This window comes from Cydia splendana, chromosome 6 (genome assembly GCF_910591565.1).
Source record: "Cydia splendana chromosome 6, ilCydSple1.2, whole genome shotgun sequence".
NCBI lineage: Eukaryota > Metazoa > Arthropoda > Insecta > Lepidoptera > Tortricidae > Cydia > Cydia splendana.
The window spans coordinates 9265836-9290479 of record NC_085965.1 but is presented as its reverse complement, the minus strand read 5'-3'; the positions used below and the strand labels follow the sequence as shown (position 1 = coordinate 9290479).

Here is a 24644-nt window from a genome sequence, read left to right as displayed (position 1 = left end):
ACTTACTCAAACCCATTTCTCTTCGGCTTTTATACTGTGATAGTGAGCAGGATACAGTATCGTTCAAATCATGTCTCAACAGGTTCATCTAATACAGACGCTCTCTTTACTAAAACCCAAATTCAAAAGCATAATAGGAAACAATAAATCCATTGTCAGTATAAAATATAATAGATGTCTACCAATAAAGCAATTATGCTGTTATAACAATGAATACCAACACACAAGAAATGCCGACGTATTAGACTAAATCATGTTGAAACCAGTTGACACGTCTCGTTATTTTTTTTAAATCATACAAAGTAACATGTCTCAACAAGTTCATCTAAACAGACGCTCCCTGTACTCAAACCCAAATTATATCCACATAATAATCCATTGTCAGCATAAAATATAATAGACGTCTATCAATAAAGCAATTAAGCTGTTATAACAATGAAAACAAGTGCACAAGAAATGCCTCACACGCCTCGTTATTATTTTAATAATACAAAGAAACAAGTATCTACGAGTTTACTTTCTATCGTGTTACAAAGAACATAAAAAGTATTAGTAGTATTAGATAATGAGACATACTTACATACTAAGTTTAAGAAGATAGAATAGTTTAAGAATAAAAAAGGCTACATTAGGTTGAATTGCATTTATCGCAGACAAAAATAATGAGTTAGAAATAGGTAAAACTAAATAAAATAACACAATACAATATGCACAATATAGGTAAGTATGTATACGATATGTAGGATGCTTTAGTTTGGATAGGTAAGAAGTTTAGGTATTTAGGTTAAAACATAACTTGAACGAAGACTAGGTGAAAGCAGGTTAGTTTGAAATGAGAAGTTAGGTTGATTTTAGTTAGGTTTGGTCAAGTTAGGTTTGGTAAAAGAAGGTTTAGGTTAGTTTAGGCTACCGACGGATTACTTGTGTAAATTCTAATTAGGTTAGGTTAGGTTAGAACTGTATTCCTTATAAATCGAAATAGCTCCAAGAGGTTGTAAGATCATAAGATAATGAATCGCAAATAAGTACCTTTTGCAAATACCTATCGGTAATACCTATTGCAAATACCTATCGCTAATACCTATCACAAACAGCTACAGTATAATACACACATAAAGAAGGCATGAATGAAGACGTCGGTGGGTGAAGGGTCCAGGTAGTATTCTCGGTAACTCAACACAGGCGCGCCGAGTCGAGATCGAACAATAGAAAAGGGTCGATAAGCCTATTGTTACCGTGGTGAGCAAGGTGTATTGTTTAATTAGCGTATTTCGTAAGTACCTGAAGGAGGCGCCGGGCACTGCTGAGACCTAGCGCAATCAATTCAAATGGGGGGCTATTTGTTTTTTTTTTTTTTTTTTTTTTTTTTTTTTTTTTTTTTTTTTTTTTTTTTTTTTAGGTTCACCTGGGGCGGTGGATCGGCCCTGGGGTCAGGATCGGTGACCACTGAGAGGTGGGGCCAGAATCGGGGAATAGTTTCTACTGGCATCGTTTGGATTTACCTAACGGACCAATGGGGATGGCCGGTCGAAGTATTTAGAAGATGGCGCCAGCATAGCTTACCCTGTCAATCCCTAGAAATGTGTAATTTTTTTGTTTATTTAATTGAATTTTTTGCCCTCGTTGCCAGCCCTTTAAACCAAATTTCATAGAAAAATTGGCAAGCTATGATGGCGCCATCTATGCAAACTTTTGACAGTTGCCAACCCCATTTGAGTTTGAGTTTATGTGTATACATGGGCTAATCAAAAATAGACATCGCCAGGCGAGATTAACAGTCTTTATTATTTCCATGGTAGCATTTAAGCCAAACGCAAATTACTCCAACACTAATCTATGTGACGTCACCTTGCGTGACATCAAGCTAACCATCTTTGTAGGAGGTAACGCACATAGTAGGAGTGTTCAGGGGGCCTACCGCGGACACCGAAGTTCGCAAATTGCGGGCATCTTTCTCTATCACTCTAATTACGCCTTAATTGTAATAAAAGAGAAAGATGCGAATTTCGAACTACGGTGTTCGCGGTAGGCCCTCTGTCACCACTATCCACGCCGTTAACACCCATTATCTTATAACATAAGGTTTATAATCGCGTACGCGCGCTACGAACTATCACTTATCATTGCATGCGATTGTGATATCTGTCGTAGGCAAGTTTAAGTGTGATGTTCGTGTGCACGTTTCTGTAGATGGTGGGAAAGTGAAGGCGTGTTGATGGTGGGTGATACTGACCGTTTACTTTGTCCGAGTTAGATAAGGCTTGGTGTCATTTGTGTAAAGTAAATACATGAAGCACATTAAGTTACATGCTTCCCACTGAGCAGAACTTCGTCATTTCTGGACCGATTTGGAATTATTTCGTAGTGTAAAAGTAGGTCTATACCTAATTCCAGGGGCCTATTTCACCACGATGACAATTAACACCTGACATACAATACGTCTACTTTTTAAAATAAAATACAGTCAATTTTCCAAGTAACCTAATGTAGCAACAAGGTTTGAATTACTAATTAAGAAAAGTTAAGTTTACTAGTAAACCTACGTTGTCTAATCTATTTTTTCCGGCCGGGCAACCCTACACTAGGTACATCTACTTACATCTAAATTGATAATCGATTTGTGCATAAGAAACTAGGACCGATCGAATGCCCATTGAAAAAACAAAGTACCTATAATCGGTAACCGCAGCTGAGCGAAATGCATCGCTCATTGGTCTGTGGCTCATTTACAGCAATAATGTCGGTGTAATGAGATCGCCGACAAACGGCCAGTGATTAGGTGTTTAGTAGAATGCGATCAAACTGTTATGTTATGAGGGATAATCGTAGCACGAGTACTGTGTACTGAGGGGCTACCGCGAAAACGGAAATTCTACTCCAATGAAAACGTAATTTGAGTGACAGAGAAAGTTGCCCGCAATTTGCGAACTTCCATTTTCTCCCTAAATGGGCGATTTTTTTCAGTCCTGCTGTACCGCGCCGCCGCGTTTTAGAATGAGTTACTTACTCAATTGTCCGGAAGATGTCGCTGCTAGGTGCGGATCGATTTCTACATCGCGCAAGGGTGTGTTTTTTTTGCTAATCGCAGCTTAGAATATTTAGTAGGAAGAAAGCCATCCAACTATTAAAATATAATCGTAGCAAGAATACGGTAATATTTACTCGATTAAGAACTACAACTGGTAACTCAGTAATTAGTATTATAAACCTTCACCCAAAATTTCCATTGACCTAACGTAAGTTCAACCAAGATTGCAGCACTTTCACGAAAATGCTGCCACTCTAGTCACCGTTGTTTAACAACAATACAATGGTGATTCGCTTGGATACACTTACACTAAGTCCTTACTCTGATTATAATTGTATTTATTAGTACAGTCGCAATTAGTTACATAGCAATAGCCAAATCGCTTAAAATGTTTGAACTAATATGCACTTTAACGTCGTAATAGGCTTTGTTCAGATATTAGAACGGCCAATCCGATAAGTCTGATAGCGACTGTGCAGTTAGACTAAGAAAAGTCTGCAGCGATTTTGATAGCCCACGCAGTGCAAGTGTTATTTATAAGTACGTCATAATTTCATAGAAGTTTGACGTTTAGAGTACCACTTGCACTGCGTGGGCTATCAAAATCTCTGCAGACTTTTCTTGGTCTGCTCTATCTATATTTTTTTAATTTATTCGAATTGTGCGTATTTTAACTGTCCGAGTTCTTCTTTCGGTAATTTTTCATAATAATAAACAAGACAGCAGTATTTAAAAACGCCTTAATACTTAAACTTAGGTGGGTAGTACCAAAATTACGAAGACAGTTAAGTTATTCTAAAAATACCTCTCATTTCAAAACATTAATTTCCAACCGACTTTACGATAATTAAATATTTGTATTTTTGATTTACCATCTTATTTGCAAACTATTCTGTTTATCTAAACGTTAAATATAACCAGTAAGTGAACTTCAACATTGACAAATGGACAGAAATGCATTTGGTAAAAAAACTGTAAGTACCATTAACATTTTAGGACATATAAAACAACCTAGGCATACCAAAGGTCTCTAATACGTTTACTATAATTATATTCCTGTAGGTTTTAAGAGATAATTGAAACTAAATCGGCGTATTTAGTTCATCCTTAGCATCAATAATTGGAGTCCTTGTGAATGAAACCAAACCTTCTGAAATCTTTTGACATAAATAATACTTAACAAGGACAGATGGGCAAAAGTGGCGCTATGGCGTGGTCCCACCGGGACCAGGAAACACGGAAAGTCCAGAGAAAGGTGGACCGATGAAATAATGGCTACAGCTGGCAAGGATTGGCCACAGAAGGCCAAGGACAGAAAAACTTGGCGAAATTTGGAGGAACCCTTTACCCAAAGAGGGGTCTTTACGAACAAAACTTAATTCTATATATATTTTTCTATACAGCATACTGTAGTCTCGCAGAGAATCAATAAAGGCTTGTTATTTACTAGTGGCTCTGTGAGCTGTAGACCTCGCGAGCAGAGTTTAAAACTGAATAAATGTATGGTTCCGTTGTTTTGAAGAATTTAGAGAATCTAATTTGACCATAAAAACTTAACTATCAATTGCTTACAAAATTCGGAAATTGGTTTAGATATGCGACCTGTAGAGTAGAACATATGGACATACGAAACAATTTTTGGCTAACAGGCCAATTCAAACTTACACAGATATCAGAAAGACATCTAACTGATGTCATTTAGTTATCGTGCATTTCACTCGTTCTTGTCCGTACATGTATTGGCGCAAGCGAGACGCACGATGACTACTAAATAACATGATAAAAATATCATCCCGTATTTAGTAGTAGTAGTATTTATTTTATACATTATAAAAACTTTAAAAAACCCGCCTTGAGTAAGGCTCCGCCACCAACTATAAACACGATATATTTTAATCATTTCCAATCATATTTTGTATAGTTGGATCTAAACCCAGACAGTAAAATATAGCACTAAAAACTGGCATGTGTTTTCAGAGTGGATTGCAGCGGCCTCGCGTTGATCGCTTTGTGGCGCCGCGCGAATCCTTCGATGAGCTGCGGCGACGGCAACACGTGTTCGCCCGTAAGCACCAATCTGAAAGCATCTGGGTAAGCACTTTTGCCCGTCATTAACATTCGTGGAAATACGCCAACCTGCAGTGTATCCTCCTACAAATTCGTGCATGGTCAATACTGTTTACTGTTTACTGTTGAGTTTAGTGTACCCACAATCCCGCCATGGTAAATCTAATGGGGTATAACAGCTTGCAACTCCATGCGAGGCCAGATTTAAGCACTATCGCTGTTATTGACCTTTTTCCAGGTAGTATCAATCTAATAAGGTTTTAATCCAAAATATTTTAAATTTTACCATAGTACGATAAACTACGTGTTTTTTCCTTTTCCAGCATGGCAAATACGTGAAACAGAAACAGTACGCGAGCCACATCGACAAAGCCTTCGGGCTAGAAGCACCAGCACCTTCACAACCAGAGCAAACCTGGCCCTGCGTGCCGCGCACGCGCACATTTCTATCTTCAGCTGATAACGTCCTGGATCTACCAACTTACAGCTCCGCTGCTTGTAAGTATATCATCATTATTAACAAACTACGCCAATTACTACATCTACTCGTAAATGAAAATAGGACCAAATTTATGAAGCCATTGGACTACCAAGTAGGTATGAACAAGTCAAATCAACCTGAACCTGAGAAAACTTTCTATAGGCGAGCCGCTTACTCACCAATTTCTGGCTTGGTTCCGCAGCTTATGTTACCTATACCTTTATCCTATCAGTTCATTGCTGTTTATGTAGCAACTAGCTTAAAGCTTAGTTTTTTTTTCTTTATAATATCTTACTCCAAAGTTCAATGTACAGCCAGATGTAAAAGAGACTGGATTCCCCCTTGCGATCTAAGCACTTCCATAAGATAAAGGGTAAGATTTCTCTGCAGCTGAATATACCTGGCAGGTGCTGTATGTTTATTGTACAATTCGTGTTTTATATAGGCCAATAATTCATTGTAACTTCACTCATCAATGTAATATAGTAATCATTAAAATATAGTTCTTACTGGTATTCAGTTCCAGAACTCCTCGACTGGAGCAACGACAACATACTGGTGGCAGCACTTGGCAACAAATACTACAAGTGGAGCTGGCATTCACAGAGTCCTATAGGCAAAGGCTTCACCCTTTTTAGTACCGCATGCTGTAGGTTTGACCCTACAGGGGAAAGGCTAGCAGTAAGTACCAAATAATCGGCTACTGTCTACCGACATGACTTATTTCATTTTACACGCTAATTCAGTACTCTTATGCCATTGAATAATTATCCATAAAAGGAATTTCCAACAGTGTATCACTACAGAATAATACTTTTTTGATACTTCTTAAAATCATTATACTCGTAAGGTTGCCAAGAAAAACTCTATGATGCAACTGGGAAAGTGCTAAGACTAGAAAAAGTTTTTCCTACATCTTGGTTAAAAAAAAAATACAGTCTGAAATAATAAGCTACCCTAAAATTAAAGAAAAAAAATATACTTAAAAGAGTTTCATTTTCAGCTAGGAACCGACATGCAGCGCATAGAGGTACACAACGCGTGGAGCAAGTGGGTAGCCGGTAGTTGGTGCCGCTGCGCCACCAAGCCGCTGCAGCCCTTTTGTCTGGTCACCGCCGTGGACTGGAGCCCCACGGGGAACTCCATCGTCACGTGAGACATGTTACTATACACCTGTAAATAGATGGTCGGTAGTTGGTGCCACTGCGCCACCAAGCCGCTGCAGCCCTTCTGTCTGGTCATCGTCGGGGACTGGAACCCTACGGGGAACTCCATAGTCATGGGAGACATGTTACTATACACCAGTAAATGGAAGGTCGGGAGTTGGTGCCACTGCGTCACCAAGCTGCTGCAGCCCTTCTATCTGGTCATCGCCGTGGACTGGAGCCCCACGGGGAACTCCATCGTCATGTGAGACATGTTACTATACCTGCACCAGTAAATGGAAGGTCGGGACTTGGTGCTACTGCGTCACCAAGCTGCTGCAGCCCTTCTGTCTGGTCACAGCCGTGGACTGGAGCCCCACGGGGAACTCCATCGTTACGTGAGGCATGTTGCTATACACCTGTAAATAGATGGTCGGTAGTTGGTGCCACTGCGCCAGCAAGCTGCGGCAGCCCTTCTGTCTGGTCACAGCTGTGGACTGGAGCCCTACGGGGAACATCATCGTCACGTGAGACTGCCATTTTGTAAACTCACAAGCACCACTTAACTCTAACTGTCGGTGAGGTCGTTGCAAGGAAATTTTAGTTTTGGAAATATTAGGGACTGTAATTTTTAATCTGTAAACATTAATACAAAATAGTAACACTCAACTGCAGCTTAAACCAGGCCGTGGCTGCCCAACCGTCTTACCAACCATAAACTGTAACTTACTACCGTTGGCGGAATAACGTTGGAGGCGATGTAATGTTATCGAAGCATCATGATGGTATGATGATGAAAACCGATGATCATTGGCACTCTGTAATAACACAAAGTAAACTCATTAAATTTCGGCTCGTTAAAAAGGTCTAAACACAAAGTACGGTTGACGATAAAAGCTTGTAAAGTAATATTTTTTTAGCGGCTGTTCCCGAGGGATGATCACCGCTTTCGACCGCGACGCCACACTCATCAGCTACCGGCAAGCCACCAACTTCGCCATCTTTCTTGTGCGGGTGTCTCCGGACGCGCGCTACGTGGCCGCGGCCGCCGTCAACAGTTCACAGGTAGTGCTCAATTATTATTTTTTTTAGAAACAAACAGTCTTATAAAACATGTAGGTAAGTAAGCTTAATTACCTACATGTTTTATAAGACTGTTTGTTTCTAAAAAAAAAATATATTAGCTAACAGTTAAAATTTCTTATAGTGTAGACCTATAGTTATCTTATATCTTATATGTCAAACATATTTTGTAATAAACTTAATACTATGAAATGCTATCTAAGTATAACAACTATAAAAAATATCACATAATGAGATAGCTTATCCTAACTTTCACACTTAGGTATTTAATAAATCTTAGGTACTTATTCATTAAAGAATAAATCTTCTTCTTAAATAACCCTAACGAACTGCCAAATATATCCGCGTTCATACACTTTTCATTATACTTACAACCTGCATGCGCGTTTAATATATGATTGCTGTGCACTGTGCATATTTAGTTCTACATATTCCAACACTGAACAGCATTTTGCTCCGACAACCACGTGCTATTCTACGAGGCACTCTAAAAACTATATTATGTAGAAGTTCAGGAGCATTTACGAGTACATCTACAAGATTATTATTTTAAATAAGAATACTAAATCATTACAAGAGCGCCTTAATGACAGAGGTTGAAGGTTGTGGCTGTGTCAATATCAATGTATCTAGTACAGGCTATTCTTCCGTGACAGACTGATCGCCCTCGATTCTTTTTATAGTAGGCGTAGTTAACGTAGCTTTATACATTGTGAGCAGAAATGATTCGACTCATGGCTCCTCTACACGATGGCCCAGCGCCGGCCACTCCAAGGGACGCATGTATGCGTTAGAGGGAGCAAGTGATATTGCTATTTCATTCTACCGCATGGCTGCGTCCCTTGGAGTGGCCGGCGCTGGCCCATCGTGTAGAGGAGCCATCATGAGGCAGGGATTCGAGCCTTCCTTCCGCTTTCGAGCTTTCCTTTCCTTAAACATTGGTTATTTTAGACTGCAAGAATTATAGGTATTATCTATTTGAATGATCATCACTGCAATTATGTATCATTGGATTATTTTATGTTCATCAGGTGCTTGTGATGTTGTGGCCGTCTCTGGTAGAATCTAGGGCTATCAGTTCCGACTGGATGGTAAAGGTAATAAAATAATAATTATAGTTTATTGTAAACGTCTACATTTTTTTACATTTGTGTTGTTGTCGGGTATTATCACTATACCAACAAAAATACGATATTATTAACATTTTACAGTACATGTGGTGCTACTATACCTCGCTAAAGTGTGATATTTAGCACATTATGTAAATTCCCGATATTATTTTACGATTTTTAATGAGGTTTTTAATCCATACTTAGTTAATAAATGGTCCCTAAAGGAACTTAAAAAAAGTCTGTCTCTAGATAATATTTCTTTGGATTTGGCATATCTAATGACTTTTAAAACGATAGCCGCGCCATCTGCTTTAAGCTTTGCGCGTTTAATCTCATTTCCAGACTATAGCCTGGCACCCATGGCGCAGCGCTCTCCTCGGCATCGGCGGAGTCACGGAGACCAAATCCTGGATAGCCCTCTGGGATGCCCCGCGAGCCACCCTGCGCGCTACTACTACCGTCAGCAGTAGCGACTATAGCCTGGACACCATGTTATTCAGCCATCGGACTGGGGAACTAGTACTCAGTCTCTGGAACACAGGTAAATATAAACTGTGGTGTAATAACTTGGAACATAATCAACAGACCTATATTAAGGAGTAACACACAAAGGAGGAAACAAGTATAGGTATTTGATACTTTTATGGTTATCTTAAGAGCGCTATTACATTTCGGCGTTGAGCGAGTTTAGGTATTTTACGCGCTGCGGCAGGCCGTGCGAGCTCAGTACGCCGATCCCTTCTACCACACTCGCACTACAATGATGGATTAAACATTCTTGATCCTTCGCGAAGCATATTGAAATCAACCATAACAACACTAACTGTACTTAACTTTTAAAGTTCTAAAACTGTTATTTGGTAAGTACGAAAATACTAAATGCAGTGCAAATGTACATAGGGGCTGTTCATAAATTACGTCATCTATTTTTGACGTTTTTTGACCCCCCCCACCCCTCAAATCATCCAAAAATCAAGCTTCGGATGAATCTGTTTCCTCCTACGTCATGTTACCATCATCCGATGTCCAGACCCCCCCCCCCCCCCACTCCTCCCATTTGAAATGACGTAATTTATGAATAGCCCCATACTTGTACTTATGAAGGTATATTACTCGAAAGAAATTATAGGTACCTACTCGCTTATTTACATGTTTCGTCATTGCATTTGGTACCTATAGGTTGTAAAGTTTGTATCAACGAGGGTTTAAAAACGAACTGGTACTGAGGATCTGATGATGATTAAGGTGGTCACGGATACCAATCAACCATGTAGTAACATGATTAGGCTCGTTTGATTCGTCTCAACAAGATCTTTGACACTGAAGATACACAGGGTCTGATGATGGAGCTGGAAGGTGGCCACGGGTACCAGTCTATCATGTAACTAAACAACTTCGTGTTTGGGCTCGTTTGATTCGTCTCAACAAGATCTTTGACACAAGACAGTACTCAGGGTCTGATGATGGAGCTGGAACCCAAGTAGCATGGAAGTGTCGGCAACATCAATATAGCAGCCAATTAAGAACTTAGAGTGATTTAAGGGACGTATAAGAGTGTCAGAAAAGATTTAAGCTGTATAAAAGGTACTTTACAGACATTATACAGCTCAAGCTGTATAAAATCATTATAAAGGATTCTGCGGAAGCATGGGGTGCTTTATCAGAATATAAAAAATCTACTATAAAACTAAAAGTGTTGTGAGAGACTACAAGCTAATTCTATCGTAAAAGCTGTATACAGGCTGTATTGTAGTAACACTTGGCACTTTTAGCTGTACAAAAGTATCTGTCAACTCCGTTTTAAAACATTAAGTGTTGTGAAACACTACAAGCTAATTTTATCGTAAAAGCTGTATACAGGCTGTATTGTAGTATCACTTGGCACTTGTAGCTGTACAAAAGTATCTGTCAACCCCGTTTTAAAGCTATTTCTTATGGCGTAATCTTACTCTCCTATAAGAATAGTAGTTGTATAAATCCTGTCTGTAAGGGTATTATAAAACCAAATGAATAAATGGCAGCTATAGTACAGCTTTTTTCTGTATTACTGATAGAGTCGCTTATAACAATATTTTGGCGTAATTTTACACTCGTATAAGTATAGTAGTGTAATGATTTCTGAAAATAAGTGTATTATAAAACTAAAGGAATATATGACAGTTACAGTACAGGTTTTTTATTTGTTATACGGACCTCTAAAGAGAATTATAACTTATGTACGGAGAACCGAAATACAGCCAAACGAATACAAATATTCTATTATAAAACTGTTTTAATTACAAAAGCTGTAAAAGACACTCCATTTATTACACAGCACAGCTACTAAGATTATAATGCTCTCCAACTATCCTGTAGGCTGTTTTACAATAAAAAAAAAAACGTATTTGTAAATATAATTAAAGAAATACTTGCAAATATTTAGCAGACTAACGCCGTGTTATGATTACCAGCTAAAATAAATTGTTTAGCCTTAGAATTAATATTTATAAATATTTTTGATACTCTAACCTTAAAAACAAACAGTAACTTTACCGATTTTTGATATTTTCCTTATGGTTTCTCTTTGTTATTTTGCAGGCGCGTAAATATTTTGCCAGAAAAGATACACAGGTTCACAATAAATAATAATCCGCACTTACCAATAATGTAATATTCCATTCAAGTCCTGTATAATACTTACTTTTACTTTTACCATCCACTATAACACTTTATTGTCGCCATTACTATATTACGAATGAACAAGATTAAAACATTTTAGTTTCTTAAATGATTATTATTCTCTTGTAATTCTTTCTTATAACTCATTTGAAACTTATATTCTTATATCGTACTTATAAGAGATTATCTGTAGTGTTAAGGTTTCCTGTTACACCGAAATATAGCTGTAATGCAGCTATTATGCAGCTTATGTATTGCTTATACAGCTACTCTACAGCTCTAATAACGCCAAAGGCTGTATAATTTGGGCCCTTTTTTTACTTATAAGGGCTGTATAAGCGCTTATACAGCCTTTGTACAGCCTAACTGTACAGCTTATAGTATACAAATAAACTTTAATACAGCTTATATACAGCTTGCAATGCTACTTGGGAAGGTACCATTACCAATCAACCATGCAACTAAACCACATCGTGTTTAGGATCGTTTGATTCGTCTCAACAAGATCTTTGACACTAGGTGATACTCAGAGTCTGATGATGGAGCTGGAAGGTGGTCACCGGTACCAATCAACCATGCAACTAAACCACTTCGTGTTTAGGCTCGTTTTATTCGTTTCAACAAGATCTTTGACACAAGATAGTACTCAAGGTCTGATGTTGGAGCCGGAAGGTGGTCACCGGTACCAATCAACCATGCAACTAAACCATTTCGTGTTTAGGCACGTTTTATTCATCTCAACAAGATCTTTGACACAAGGTAGTACTCAGGGTCTGATGATGGAGCGCGAAGGTGGCGACGGGTACCTGTCTATCATCATCAGCTCCATCATCAGACCCTGAGTAGTATCTTGTGTCAAACATCTTATTGCGACGAATCAAACGAGCCCAAACACGAAGTGGTTCAGTTACATGGTAGACTGGTACCCGTGGCCACAGTCCAGCTCCATCATCAGACCCTGAGTACTAACTTGTGTCAAAGATCTTGTTGAGACGAATCAAACGAGCCTAAACACGAAGTGGTTTAGTTGCATGGTTGATTGGTACCCGTGACCACCTTCCGGCTCCAACATCAGACCCTGAGTACTATCTTGTGTCAAAGATCTTATAGAAACGAATAAAACGAGCCTAAACACGAAGTGGTTTAGTGGCATGGTTGATTGGTACCGGTGACCACCTGCCGGCTCCATCATCAGACCCTGAGTACTATCTTGTGTCAAAGATCTTGTTGAGACGAATCAAACGAGCCTAAACACGAAGTGGTTTAGTTGCATGGTTGATTGGTACCGGTGACCACCTTCCGGCTCCATCATCAGACCCTGAGTATTATCTTGTGCCAAAGATCTTGTTGAGACGAATCAAACGAGCCTAAACACGAAGTGGTTTAGTTGCATGGTTGATTGGTACCGGTGACCACCTTCCGGCTCCATCATCAGACCCTGAGTATTATCTTGTGCCAAAGATCTTGTTGAGACGAATCAAACGAGCCCAAACACGAAGTGGTTTAGTTGCATGGTTGATTGGTACCGGTGACCACCTTCCGGCTCCATCATCAGACCCTGAGTACTATCTTAAGTCAAAGATCTTGTTGAGACGAATAAAACGAGCCTAAACACGAAGTGGTTTAGTTGCATTGTTGATTGGTACTGGTGACCACCTTCCGGCTCCATCATCAGACCCTGAGTACTATCTTAAGTCAAAGATCTTATTGAGCCGAATCAAACGAGCCCAAACACGAAGTGGTTTAGTTGCATGGTTAATTGATACCGGTGACCACCTTCCGGCTCCATCATCAGACCCTGAGTCAAACTATCTTGAGTCAAATAAATACATATAGAATGTCAGGTCGTTTCAAATATTTTTAATCCTGTCCGGTAGTTTATTAAACTGTACCATTATAAATTATAATACTATAAAAACGGTGCTAGGATCAAAGTCTCTCGTTGCGGTTTACACGCACACAGTATAGCGTTTTACACGGCGCCCGCCGCACACAATGATAAAAAACCTCGTCGTCGCCGTTGAAAATGTGCCGACCGACCGACACACGTCCTGCCTCTACAAGCTCTGCCGCGGCACTGAGCTGGCGCAGCGCGCGTCATCGGTAATATAGAGTAGTTTTCAAAAAATTGCCAAAAAATTATAGTAGAATTTCATAAACACTAATGTATACCAACAGTATAAGCAAACGTTGCAGATTGCTTGAGTATGAAAATGACTTCGATATTAAGTAGATTTTCGTAGGAATTGACACTTGTTTCGGAGAGAAAATCGAGTTCGTTTTACTTTGATTTTCTCTTTCTCAAAGGTATGTAGGAAAAATATAGTTTGATATGCCTAAAGTACAGGGTATTAGTAATACAAAATAGCCAGGTTTAGCAGAGTAAAATTCTCAACATTTCCAAATAAGAGCTCGCCATTCAGTGCTTCACGGGGTTTTTCGGAAACGACCATCAGAAAAAAAATCATTACTAATTTAATAAGTCCTTTTTCTAATATTTACAACGATATTTATAAAGATAAGAAGACGCTTTTACTGGAACACGTACTCATTGTTTCTAATAATGAGCGCAAAGTCCTGAATTTCGTCGACTAGTATCATCAATTTTGCATTATTTCGACTTTTCTTGTAAGAGCGCTCTTAAAACGAATATCAGTTTTATTTTTGACAATATAAAAATATCAAATGTTTGTATATGCCATCCCAAATTTGCCAAAAACATCAGAAAACTTCAGTTTGTCAGTGACTTCACTCCTTTACAATAGTAAAAACAACAAGCCAAATTAGTGTTAATGACATGTAAAATATGTCCGACTTTATGTCTAGAAAATGACTGAGTTACGTCCATCCATACATTAAACTCTTCAGCGGTTGATAAATACTTATTCATTCGAATCTTAAGTTTCATAGAAACAATATAATCAATAATGGTGGCTTCGCTCCAATTTTATTACGATTACAACTATTAAAATGTTAATGTCTAAGAGAAAACTTGATGAGACATTAAAATAAATCTATAATACATTTTACCGATTCCATCCTGGCAGACATGGCAGTAACTATATTTACTATCTCGGTGGCGTTTTGAGATTCATATTTACGAGTATAAATTACACCGTTCAGGCTACTGTTGCAGTACGGTCCAATTGCCATGGAAAATTGCCATTTGTTTGCAAATTAAACCACAGATTAGGTCCCTACAAATAACATAACCAATGGCTCAAAAATCTATTTAAAGACCGGTTTATATCTACAAACATTGAGCGTGCGAGACACGTGCCGTGGCACACAAAATAATATTTTTCTATACAGTGTCTATAACGTATTTGTATCTATAGTTACACGGCCGCGCACACGCCGACTGAAAATAACACAGAAAAATGCGCGGCACGTGTCTGGCACGCTTAATGTCTACGACCGATCTTAAAGCGTATTGTATAGGGAATGCAAATCGGTTATTTTCGGTTATTTTTTGTATGGAAATAATCGGTTATTAACCGAAACCGCGGTTATTTCCATACAAAAAATAACCGATTTGCATTCCCTAGTATTGTATTTCTTCTCTTTATAGTCAACTTCCCAAAAAGCAAGGTCCATTGTATTTAACTTTTGAAAACAGAAGATGCAATGTTAAAGTATGTATGACCCGTGTTTTCTACCAATACTACCTTACTACATATGAACATGTTTTATATTATAGAGCAAATGGGGTACCCTAAAGCATGCTCTCAGCTTGTGGTGATGAGCGGACCAGACTCGGTGGTGGACCAGTGGGGGGAGGGCAGATACGGCGTCGACCGCGTCAGGACCATGGTCTTCAGCCCTGATGGCACTAAGCTTGGTAAGATTAGTGTGTTTGTATTAGGATAAGGTAGGTTATTGTTTGCTAATCAACGGACAAGAAAATGTGATGGATTGTCTTAGCTTCACCATTGGTAAAGATGCTTGCCTCAGACAGCTAAACTGTGGAATGAACTTTCGCTTGCGAAATTTTCGGACCTATACGACCTTTGAACCTTCAAGAATAGAAAACTCCAATCATACATTGCAACAAAATCATAAAAACGAACTTGCAACCCCTCTGGTCTTACGGTAATTGCTTACCATCAAGCAATTCGTTTGCTCGTTTGCCTCCTATATCATAAACAATATGTAGAAGTCTAATATAAACTATAATATTTAATAACGTACATTAATTGAAAATTCAAAATCGTGTACTGTATCCACCTTCCAAATATTTTGTAGGATTACAATTTGTTCTAGATGGTAAGTAGGTACATACCATTGGCACAGTGTAAAAAGTAACAGCCTTTGATGTTTGTGTAAATACCGACACCGCACAAGAACACAGTAGCCTGTCACAAACTTTTACACTACTACCCATGGTCTAATAAAACATGGTCTTCTATTCCCAGAGTGACACGGGCCTACGTCACAATAACATTGCTACTTTATTTCAACATAACATGTTACATGGGTACATTATACCTATGGTTAATAAGTTAAAATATTTCTTTATAATTTTATAATTTTCATTTATATGTATTTTATCTTAAATTTTACAATAACACGTCATTTTTAATTATTCGTTAGAAATATCTTCCGATTCACGAAAGAAATTTCAAACGTTCGGGTAATTTTGTTTACATTACTGGCAACATAGGATAGCGCTGTCACATTTGACAATTCGGATCTAGATAACTTCATGCCCTGACCGTCATCCTTGTCGAACGCGTGTTAATTGTTATTTCCTTCTCGCTCAGTGTCAGCAGTCGCAGTGTTTTCCAAACTTTTCACGTCGTAAGCTTGGTAATTAATGTGTAACTGTGAATTAGTTTTTCAAACGTTTGTCTTGTATAGATAAATAATGTAATGTAATAATGTAATAATCCTTTATTTCAGACAGTAGATTGCATTATTTTCTACAGTTCTTGCGTTTTTTTTTTTTTCTGTCTGTGTGCCATTTATTGGCAAAAGGCCTCCTCCAACCTTCTCCATTCCTCTCTATCCTTGGCAACTCTCGTCCATGTGGTTCCTGCTGTGGCTTTGATGTCGTCCACCCATCTTCTAAATGGTCTACCTCTTTTCCTTTTCTTATGGCCTGTGAACCAGTTCATTATCGATTTCGACCATTTTTCTTTGCCTCTGATTGTATGTCCTGACCATTTCCATTTTAACTTTTTTATTGTTTTTGTGACATCTTTTGTTTTGGTGATCTTCTTTATGGATTTTATTCTTATTTTATCCGATAGTCTTTTCCCCAGCATACTTCTTTCCATGGAGTTTTGGCAAGTTTCTAGCTTTCTAATGTGTGTTTTAGTGAGAGCCCAGGTTTGGCAGCCGTAAGTAAGTATAGGAAGTATGCTGGTATCAAAGAGTTTCCGCTTGATAGTTACATTGATATCTTTATTTTTCATTATTTCCTTTAGGCTCCAATATGTCTTCCAAGCATTTCCAATACGTCTATCTATTTCTTTTGAGGTTAGATCTACCGGAGAGATTATCTGGCCTAAATAGATGTACTCATTGACGTAATCAATTGGGTTATTATTGATGAGAATAGGTTTTTGTTTGTCGTTAGTCATAGCCTTGGTCTTTAGTGTGTTCATAACCAATCCCACCTTCCCACTTTCTCTAACTAGGTCATTCAGCATTGTTTGCAATTCCTCACTTGATGATGAGAGTATGCTGAAGCTAAAGCCTGACAAGGACAAAATAAATAAGATAGATAAATAAAGTTTAATTTAATACATTCGATTTGTTTTATTTTACTATGTTTCTACATGAATAACTTACAATTAAACCGTTAAAATAATTTTCACCGTTGGTTAAAATTCTCCCACATTTTAAAGTTTGAGAACCTGTAAACAGCATGATGACGTAGGCCCGTGTCAGTTAGGTCATACGCGAATCTCGGAATAGAGTACCAGGCGGAGTATATTATTATACCATGCTACTACCTAAGACTTAAGGAGCCCACTGATTAACAGTCCGCCGGACGGTATCGGCCTGTCAGTTGTTCGGAACTGTCAACATTTTGTTCTAACTGACAGGCCGATACCGTCCGGCGAACTGTTAATCAGTGGGCCCCATTACACTTGACTTACCATGTATAAGACACGGTACTCAGTACTCCTAATAGTAGCTACTAACAATGGCGATGTAGCTCGGGTGCGCGCAACCCACTCCTCGCCCTTCGCACCCCGCCCGATTGCCCTGTCTAGACAGCTTCGTCGAATGACTGTATTGTTTTATAGACTGTCGTCATCATCATCATCATATCAGCCAAAGGACGTCCACTGCTGGACATAGGCCTCCCCCAAAGAGTGCCGCAATGACCGGTCTGAACCTGAATCTGACTGGTCTGAATGAGACTGTACCGTTGGGTTAAAACTATTTCGTTGATTATGAAAGAGTATTTTCTTTGCAGCGACAGCCACAGCAGACGAAGACCTAATAATCTGGAATTTCCTGCCTCCAGACAACAAACCTAGCAAAAAGACCAAGCGGAGAAGATTCTCCGCCATCCCCACCTACATCGACCAGAGCTTACATGGCTTCTCCGTTCGATGATTTATAGTTTTTAGGGTTCCATACTCAAAGGGTAAAAACGACACCCTATATTACTAAGGCTCCTCTGTCCATCTGCCTGTCACCAGGCTGACATCTCATGAACCGTGATAGCTAGACTGTTGAAATTTTCTGATGATGATGTATTTATGTTGGCGCTATAACAACAAATACTAAAAAGTACGGAACCCTCGGTGGGCGAGTCCGACTCGCACTTGTCCGGTTTTTTATTTCAGTGTAATACCTATTCTTTGTGATTGGAAAAATTCTTGGTCGCTGTTATTATTTAACTTACAATTCCCACTTAGGTACCTATTTTACTAGCAGTGGTTCGTTTAGTAGGGGTTTATTCTAAAGTCACCCTCCGATTCATGCATTTAAACAATATGGCCATTATAACGCCGGCTGTACACACTCGTCGAGAACCTCTCGCCGAGAGTCTCGGCACCGCTCCGATCCAATCGGAGAAGCGCGAGACGAAACTAGGAAGAGCGAGACGAGAAGGGAGCAGTATATGTACACACTCGTTCTCGGAAGGTCTCGGTGTCTCTCGACGAGTGTGTACAGCTAGCATAAAGTGGTGATTTTATAAACTGCTCCCGTTTCAGATTTGACCGCAATAAGCCTAAGTTAAGCATAAATTTTATTGACACTAATAATAGTCATAGTCAATCTAGATTATTTTTAATCCTTAGGTATTTCTCTATATTGAACGGTTTTTAGCAACATTTCATATTTAGGAAATTTCTTCTTAGTAAGTATAAAAGTGTAACAATTCAATATTAATTTCAGTACCGGTCAGTTGACCGGTACTGAAATTAATATTGAATTTATTGATTATTTATTGAGTTACTAGAGCATTGAAACGAACATAATAGGAATATACAACTTATTTGTACTTATATTTTAAATGGCAGGGTTTAGACTAGGACAATAATTTGTAAAATATTAATTGACTGTATCTATGATATATTATTAGTTCTACGCATGTCTCATTATTATATTCTTTGATAGAATTTTTGAAAATGTAATTATGTTAATTAAATATGATTTTATCTTTGTTGATGATAATGAAATACACTTTTTGAATATATATATATATATACATAGCTTTCAATTTAATATCCCAAAAAGTATCACACAGATCTGACTATCTGAATATTTGGGTAATACTGAAAGACTTTTTACTATGGAAACAATTTCAAAATAGAAAATGCTATAGAAAACATCTAGATTCTATTTCATACAACGACACAGTATTTTTTTCGCAAGGTCTTATAATAAAAGTTCCGTTTCGTCACAGTTCCGTAAGACCTACCTTACATGCAATGTGCAAAGAATAACGAGACGTCAAAAACAATCGAAAATTCTTGAAATTTTATGTTATAAAAATATTTTACACCGTGCAGGGTGTAATAGTACATTGTGTATTAAGGGCGGGAAATAAGAAATTACGAACGAGTGTCAATTTTAAGCCCGACGCGAAGCGAGGGCTTAAAATGTTCACGAGTTCGGAATTTCTTTACCGCCCGTGGCACACACAATGTTTTTCATCACACTTGTAAGGAAAAAAAGGAGAATTAATAAAAACAAACTTCTGTATAAAACACTTTTCCGCCCTAGGGCGAAAATTTCAATTTCCCGCCCGCAAGCCCTACGTGTAAATAAGTGTTTTTCATCACACTTGCTCGGAAAAGATTTTTTCCGCCCTAGGGCGAAAAATTCAATTTCCCGCCCGCAAGCCCTACGTGTAAATACATCTTTTCCGAGCAAGTGTGATGAAAAATATTCTGTCGCACAAAACTTTTGTGAACTAAGTCTGGACAGCCGCGACGACAGGTTAATCTTCATCAATGGAATGACAACTAATCGATAGTGTTACTATTTACATACTAATATAAGCTTATGTTCATGTTATTCCAGCCAGCTTAGCGAATGACCTTTATGGTATAAACATGCGCACGTCTGGTCAAACCGTCACGCATACGCATTCAGCTCCCGCGGTCAGTGCGCAGATATTTCATGCGCGCGTTGACAACGCGCACAATGCGCACGAGCAGATTTACCGACCGATTCAGCGTGTGAACGCGGGATTTATGAGGCGAAGAAGAGTCTATAATCTATGGTGTGAGGCTAGTCTTGTCCGGTTGATGTCCGAACCTGCGCTGGGAGGGTTCAAAAGAAAGGGTTTGGAAGATAAAGCAATACAGGAACAGGTGAGTGTTGTTTTAGCATTGAACGAAATTTACAACCATGTTCCACGCGTGAATGTATGAGTCGCAAACAGTGTTTAATAGTTTTTGTATCCTTAAAAATTACATACGAAAATGCAAGCACAAAAAACGTAAGATGATGATGTATGTAAAAAAAATTATACGTATATTTTTCCCCAGATGTAAAGGTAATTAACCTGTATATGTTCACAAAATCTGAATTGCAGATTTCAAACGAACCTTTCCGATTTCCTAAAGATTTTGAGAATAAAGTATCCTGCCAAAGCCATTCCTCAGATGTGCTCGATAAGCCCTCATTGAGTCGTTGCGGCCGCGCTGGTTCAATCTAATTTATTCGCTCATTGTGAAGCTTTCGACGTAGGGATGTGACAAAGAATGAGGTACATCCTTACCTCAGTTAAGTCCATCATGGCGTGCGAAGACAAGATACACAATACAATACGAATGGCGTAATTCTCTGATTCATTGTTGACCTTAACTTCTCTAATAGACAGTCCCAATTAGGGAATGCAAATCGGTTATTTTTTGTATGGAAATAACCGCGGTTTCGGTTAATAACCGATTATTTCCATACAAAAAATAACCGAAAATAACCGATTTGCATTCCCTAGTCCCAATAACAAGCATGATTATAACATCATCAAGAGCAGATAATAGATAAACATATTTCAATTTGTCATAAATACAAATACTCTTTATTGCACACCTCATTACAGAAAACAATACAAATAATACAGGAAGAAACGGTTAAACAACAGGCGGTCTTATCGCTAAAAAAGCGATCTCTTCCAGACAACCTTTAGGTAGCGGAAATTAGTAAATTTATGTCATGTCAGTAGGTGTTTCATATTCAGTATAAGAATTCTAGCACAGAATAAACACAATACAAAACAGTATTTATAACATACAAATAAAAATAAAATAAGATACATATACATATACATATACATACACAATATATTTATATTTTTAATAAAATCGCAAATTGATCATGTGTGCCATGAAAAGGATTTTATAAGAAAATTTTAACTAACAAAGGTAATTAATTTTTTACTTGTTCTAGCGGCATATTGCGTGCTCCACCAAATTTTATTATCTTCTGACGTAAAAAAATTTACAACAAACTATAAATCGCCCATAATTCCGTTACTACAGTAAAGTACGTTATTATAGAAGAAAAAAAACAACAAATGACAGAGGATTTCAGCACATTTGAGGTAAATGCAATCCAAGATTGAGGTAAAAATATATATTCCTAAACAGCTTTATTCAGCTCTCAACTCAATAATATTTACAGTGGCCGCGGTAAGTATTTAACACGTGGTTCTATAGCTATTTATTGGCAAGAGTTATGTGAATTGACTGCCTTCGATAAAGTGGGGCGTAAAAGTAATATACTTATTATAGACGTATAATACTTTTACGTAGGTAATACGTAGTAGGTAATTTATACATATATGCAGCGTGGTATCTGAGATGATGGGTTCTTAATTCTAATAAGTGAGTACTGGCTTTACTATAATGGAACTAAAATTGTAGTAAATAGATGCAGGCTAGCTATAAAATGGCGGCAAATTTAAATAAAACTGGCGAAGTGCGTGTCAGTCCACGCATAATGGAGGGTCCCGTACCTTCTTAAAATCCAAAAAGCAATACATACATACAAAATGGCACTTACGTCGTTTAAAGAAGATAAGTATATTAAAAAAATAAACCCTCCCTAATACCACCAAATAAATTACGCAAACAATAATATAAGAAAACCACTACCAAAATGACAAAACTCTAGAGTCAGATCAAGCTGAATCGGCAGCGGTTTTGATAGCACAGACTGTGCAAGTGTTATTTTAAACGTCAAACTTCTAACGTTTTTATGACGTTTAAAATAACACTTGCACAGTCTCCTAGAGATGTTGATGATCTGGCGCCCGGGCCCGGGGGACTTTTGAGGTTACATACTTGAAAATATCCGTAAAATTATGGCAACGACAAACCTCCTTCGGACGCACTGATACGGCATAAGATGGATGTAGAGTTAGACCAAGATAACTCTGCAGCGATTTTGATAGCCCAGACTGTACAAGTGTTATTTTAAACGCCAAACTTCTATGAAATTATAACGTATAAACAACACTTGCACACTGCACAGTCTATTCTATCAAAATCATTGCAGAGTTATCTTGGTCTAGCTCATCATGTGTTGCTTGTTGACGCTCAGTGGCGCCCTTAATAAATTTCTTGTCGGTCCCTAACTATATATAATTGCTGTCCATAGCTATAACTATGCTAATTTGAGATCTAAATATCAAACTAAGGTTTTATACTCTGTAGGCGATTGCTGAGCCATGCTATTTTGAACCGTCTGTCATTCTCGCTAGATACTTCATTGTTTTTTTTTGTGTCCTTCTTTGCATGTTTGCAATAGACAATTGCATAATTATTTAATAAATTGAGTTGTTATACGTGCGAAATGTGCACACTTCGTTGTTCTAAAGCACAGTGCTTTTCAAACTCTACTTATAACAACTGCGAGACTTAAAGATTAGTATGAAGTGTTCGGATGAAAGAAGCGCCTGGCGCCCTTGGCTCATTGGGTGGATGACATCCGAAAAATCGTGGGACATTTCTGGATGAGACTATCCCAGGACTGGGATAAGTGGCGTATTTGAAGAGAGACCTAAGTATGCTCAGCAGTGGGCGACTGGAGGCTAAAATGGACTTCTACATGTAATGTTATGGAAGAGTGGGGTCTTCTGTCACAGGTATTATACTTCGAACCTTTACAATACAATTGTACCGCGTATGATTAACAAATAATGGTTTTTCAATATCTAAATTGCTGAGGTCCTCACGATGAATGCGACAGATTTTAGCCACGCATTTCTGAGGTCAAAAGAAGGAAAAAATTTAATATGATGGCTTATCGAGTAATATGATGAGTTTATGTCAATTTCGCCAAAAATAATATTTTTTTTGTTTGGTTTTTTTAATTTTTTGAATGTATTTGTACATACAAAGTAAATATTATTGGTAAACTTGTCACTTAAAATGGATTTTTTTTTTTCGTACAACTTAATTTTTGCAAAGTGTTACTTGTCACTTTTTGACACCACCAATAAGGATATTTAGACTACGTCTCATATTTTCACATCGCCATCAAAAAGGCGTTTTGCACTATGTAACAATAAATTGGTATAAACTCTGAAAGCGGCGAATTTCAAAAATGTTTATAGGACATTTTTGTCTCTAAATGTGATCAGGAATACGCTGTTAAAATTATTCGGTTTCCTCATGTTACACCGTGTATTTTAACATTAAAATGTATTATGTCCACTCTGTTATTATCTATCCATTAAATTAAACTTATTTATTATGATAAAAATAACTTGACATATATAGTCACGATACTCTAAAGTTTGGGAAACAGCGTTTACAATACACTGTTCTAACAGTTTTGTAGAAAATGCCGTGTTTGCTGTCAGGGCGCAATTCTTTACTACTTCCTCTTCCTAACGCATAATCTGTATAAAGACTAATGTATGCATCACGTTTTCTATAAACATTTTTTGCAATAATAAATTACAAAACCATAATGACCACCCATTACTAGTAATTAAGAGGCAAATTTTATAAATATTAATGCAACAAGTTAATTAAGAGGACAGTAGACGATCATTTTTTTATACAATTGTAGTAGGTACCTACTTCCGCCGTTACTTAGCCCTTTTATACCGGGTGTGGCCTGTAACATGAGCAAATAATTAAAACATAGATTGTACACCTCAAACGGTGACACTTTTGTTCAACAACTTTTAAAAATTATGAAGTATTTAGACCCCCTATTTTTCATACACAATAAATATTATCTTCAATGGACGCCATCGCCACGCCATATCATTGTGATTGACGTTGCTTGTCACGCCTTAAACATAACAAAATTCGCAATACATTGCGTCTTAGAATAAACTTTAAAGTGTATTAAAAATCAAACCCCAAGTTATTTTTAAAAGTCGCTGAACAAATGTTAGTCAGTGTGAGGAGTACAGCATACTGTTTAATTTTTTTTCCGAAAAGTTCAGAATATTAACATTCATAGAATTAAAATAAGAACAGGCGTGCGGCATATTTCTTTGATTACTAACTATTACCTATTTGCCTATAGTATACGGTGGTTTGGATTTTGGATTTCTCCGCCATCGTCGATTATCGGATCGCATCAATTACTTTCTAAGATATGATAAAGGTGACATTCGGGTGGCGACTGCA

The 24644-nt window shown here is 37.9% G+C and overlaps 1 protein-coding gene across 1 annotated transcript; it reads left to right on the top strand.

Moving 5' to 3' along the window:
- The first annotated feature begins 3867 nt into the window (after positions 1-3867).
- On the top strand, positions 3868-18153 carry LOC134791850 (protein cortex-like). Its single transcript, XM_063762981.1, has 10 exons — positions 3868-4002; positions 5006-5119; positions 5419-5593; positions 6097-6257; positions 6580-6728; positions 7642-7786; positions 8836-8901; positions 9259-9457; positions 15275-15415; positions 18005-18153. Exons 1-10 carry the CDS (start codon positions 3973-3975, stop codon positions 18145-18147), a joined length of 1323 nt encoding a protein of 440 aa, XP_063619051.1. The 5' UTR covers positions 3868-3972; the 3' UTR covers positions 18148-18153.
- The last annotated feature ends 6491 nt before the right edge of the window (positions 18154-24644 follow it).